We start from the raw sequence: 3,671 nt of genomic DNA, 5'->3' as shown, positions 1-3,671 counted from the left end.
AATTAAAGTACGCATCAAAATCTAGGTCATGGTGGTCGAATTTATATCGAAAACGAAAAAAAATTAATATTTTTGGTTATACGTGACGACCACCACATATAAATTCGACCACCATGACCTAGATTTTGATGCGTACTTTAATTCTAGACAAGAATTTTGCATTTCTATAAAGCCAATTAAAAGATTAGTGCTAAGAAAAAAACCGAAAAAAACCGGCTAGGATCACGGCTTTAGGATCACCTTAATCTACATTATAAAAAAATGAACGTATAGAGGATTTCTGATAATTTCTGAGGAGGGGGGAAGTTCGAGTACTTTTTTTCTGTCCCGTAATCAGTCGACACTCTTGAAAAACTTGGACAACAAATGACACGGGATTTTGTGATTTCTCACGGTGGATGTCAGATTCTGCGTATTTTTTTTTTACGATGCACCAATAATGGTCCTTCTATTTTATGTAATGTATATGTGAAAAATTAACTTTCGCGTACTGCGATTTTTAATCTCGCCACAATGTGACTCTTTACAAATGTACAAGTCTTTCCTGCTGGAGTCATCATTTTTTCACGCTTGTTGTGCTTACGCTGTCGGCCTTTGTGCTGACCTGTAAATTACAAAACATGTCCGAACTGGTTCGAAGCGGTGCTCGCATAACCTCTATTGTTATGCGAGCACCGTGTAAAGGAAATGGCCTATGCTACGTGACCCTCGAGCGCGATTGGTGACGCTTGTACTTTTCAAAGTGAACACCCGGTGAAGTATAACAGAAAAAAAAATGCGGAATTGCTGATATTGCAATCCTAAAATTGAAAACGGTATTGAAACGTTCGGCGTAATAACAATAATTTGGCAAAAATTTTCTGTTACGTATTGTGATATTGGTGTGTTATATCGATCTCGGCGGGAATGCAACATTTATAATGGCTGCATTTCGATATTCACCGTCAGCAATTTTCAGTACTGAAAATCTATAGTATACGTGACATAAAATATAGATTTGCAATACTGACAGTGAATATCGGAATGCCAATACATGTTACATTCTAATATTCTATATGTATCAATATATATATGTATATTTTATATATTAATATAAAATTGACATATTGTGTGTATTAATACATTAAATACATATATTGATAAAAAAAGTATATTACACATTTAATACATCAATAAAGAAAGTATTTATTATATATTAATACATATATTAATAAAAGAAGTACGTATTATACGTTGATACATACATGAATAAATAAGGTACATACTATATGTCAATACATACATTAATAAGTAAAGTACGTATTATATATTAATATATACTTTATATTAACATGTGTTTTGTATTAACGTATGCTTTATCTGTAAATATATAAGGTGCGTTTTATATATTGCTATTAAATATATAAAATATGAAAATGGTTTGCGAGAAGGGTTGTAGTCAGTTCAGAGAGCATTTTGCTTTTTTTTTTTTAATTTTTCGAATTATCAGAGATTGAACACATTTTCTATTTTCTCGGTTGTCTCTTTTTATCGGCATTATTTATTCATTTTTCCAGCGCTTTGGTCATTTAGACAAAAATGTCTCAAAGGGGAGGAGGGAAAGGAAGAGCGAGCCGTGGGCGAGCCACCCAAAAGCCGGCAGGTTCTACGCCTCAGGAGCAACATCTTCCGCACGCCCAAGTTCCATCGACCAGTGGAGCTGTTCGCAGACCAGGAACCCAACAAGCGGTATGTGTTAACAATATATATGTTATTACGATATATTAACGTACAATGACATGAGAATTTGACTTAAAAGTGTGGCTACAAGTGAATTTATATTGAAGAAATGGAATATTAACTTGTTTACCATTTTATTTCATGTGCAATCTTTATGCAAGGCTAATAATAAGGTGAATTATGTTGTATAACGTACATTTAACCCTCCGGAGGCAGGCGCCGGTCACTCCTGACTCATGCCTTGACTCTGTTTTGTTTAGACTGTACATACATCTCTTGCAAGGGGAGTTTTTAGAATTTGGAAAACTAATCATACCATCGCAAATCTGTTGTCTCAAACTGATACCAAACCATGAGGTTCTAATTATTTAACGTAAAACCCCTATACTCTTTTATTATTTTTTTTTTTTCCCTTCTTCTTCTTCTTCTTCTTCTTCTAAACGAGAAACCTTTCCCTTAGAAAACTCCTTAAACGGGAAATCCTCCTCTTGATCGAGGACTTCGTGGAATGACGGCAATCGGAATTGAACCACGGATCTTTCAGTTGCTAATCTTTAGCTGACACATGGAGCCACGCGTCATCTCAAGAAGAGCTCTTTTGTGCTCTAAACAAAAAAAAACAAATAAATGAGTAACTGGCCTCCGAAGGGTTAATAGATGTTCAAAATAATTAAGCAATTTTTTATTATAATTATATACGGAAACATGCATTCTTAAAAATGTTTGCTGTTGATGTTACATGTATAAATGTTACATTTTCTAAAGAACGATTCTATTGCACGAGTATAAGTTGTACAAGCATTACTGACAAAGAAAGATATTACAATCTTATAAAATGTTCTCTAGTTTATTCCATGATTCACATTAGTGACATTTGCAAATACTTGTAAGATTGGTTTAACATTAATAATCGTTTTAAAATTATGAATCGTTTTTTTTATCTTTGTGCAAAACAAGACACTACTATGATCTTCAACCAAGTTTAGTAGTGAGTATAAAATGTTTGCAGTTAAATGCACTTATTCTGAAAGTTTATATAGGGTGATTCTAACTGGACTGGGCTCTCTTTTCTAAAAAAATAATATATGATTCCATTTCTAAAAAAGTGCAGTTGCATCTTGCAAGTATACATTGTGTGAAAGAATATATCCATATATCAGTATGAAATATATCGATATATTAATATATATATATTTAAAATGACAGATCTTACTAAACAGTGATATTTTTTCTATCACTTTTTTTTGTATGTTGATCAATCTTGATTTAGAAAAGAGCTATAACTTAGTCAGTTACTAAAATCACCTATTATATTCGCACTGTTAGATTTTAACAAAAGTATTGCTTGTATCAGTGTTTCATTAGTTTGCTATTAAAATTTTTTATTTTATATGATATAAATTACACTGTATTAATATACTGATTACATTTGTAAAAAGTTAGTATTGTGCTTGTATTAACTTTCCATATGCACGTTTTTTCGATATCTTCCTGGTGCATACGTGAGTCAGTCATATTCGACGCTATTTTTCCCTACCTTAAAGTATTTTTAAAAAATTGGAAAACATTCACAAAACATCTGTCTGCATTGCAGTTGACGATTTTATAGTCACTTTGGCGAACACGGTTTATTTAATATTTTCTAGCAGGCTTGCAAGTTTTACAGTTACGAACAGATATTTTGACTCGGATGCCGTTGACTCGCGTTTGCACACGGAAGATTATTTTAATTTTATGTACGTTTCTGTATAATGCCTTAAACGCAACTTAATATCTATGATAATTATTATTTCGTTATCTTCTGTCAGAGCACAGGACGCGGTTTAAGTGCTCAACGCGTTGGTGAGAAAGGCGATGGCGCAGCGGTTGCACAGATAGGGAGAGGCGTGGAGCGACTTGGAATACAATCTGCTGGTATATTTTATTACTTCAGATTTATTCTACACAAAACA

At 33.0% G+C, this 3,671-nt stretch overlaps 1 protein-coding gene across 1 annotated transcript; it reads left to right on the top strand.

Moving 5' to 3' along the window:
• Nucleotides 1-239: 239 nt before the first annotated feature.
• Nucleotides 240-3,633, top strand: LOC112463515 (the record flags this gene model as incomplete). The annotated part of the gene is made up of 5 exons (XM_025029940.1): nt 240-394; nt 1,557-1,728; nt 1,881-1,892; nt 2,677-2,707; nt 3,528-3,633. Coding segments are annotated over exons 1-5 (349 nt in total), but the record flags the coding sequence as incomplete, so codon positions are not given.
• Nucleotides 3,634-3,671: the final 38 nt, after the last annotated feature.

Source organism: Temnothorax curvispinosus, unplaced genomic scaffold (genome assembly GCF_003070985.1).
Source record: "Temnothorax curvispinosus isolate PA1 unplaced genomic scaffold, ASM307098v1 QBEX01013403.1, whole genome shotgun sequence".
Taxonomy (NCBI): Eukaryota; Metazoa; Arthropoda; class Insecta; order Hymenoptera; family Formicidae; genus Temnothorax; species Temnothorax curvispinosus.
Note: the sequence above shows the minus strand (reverse complement) of the source record. Positions and strands in the feature narration are given on the sequence as shown.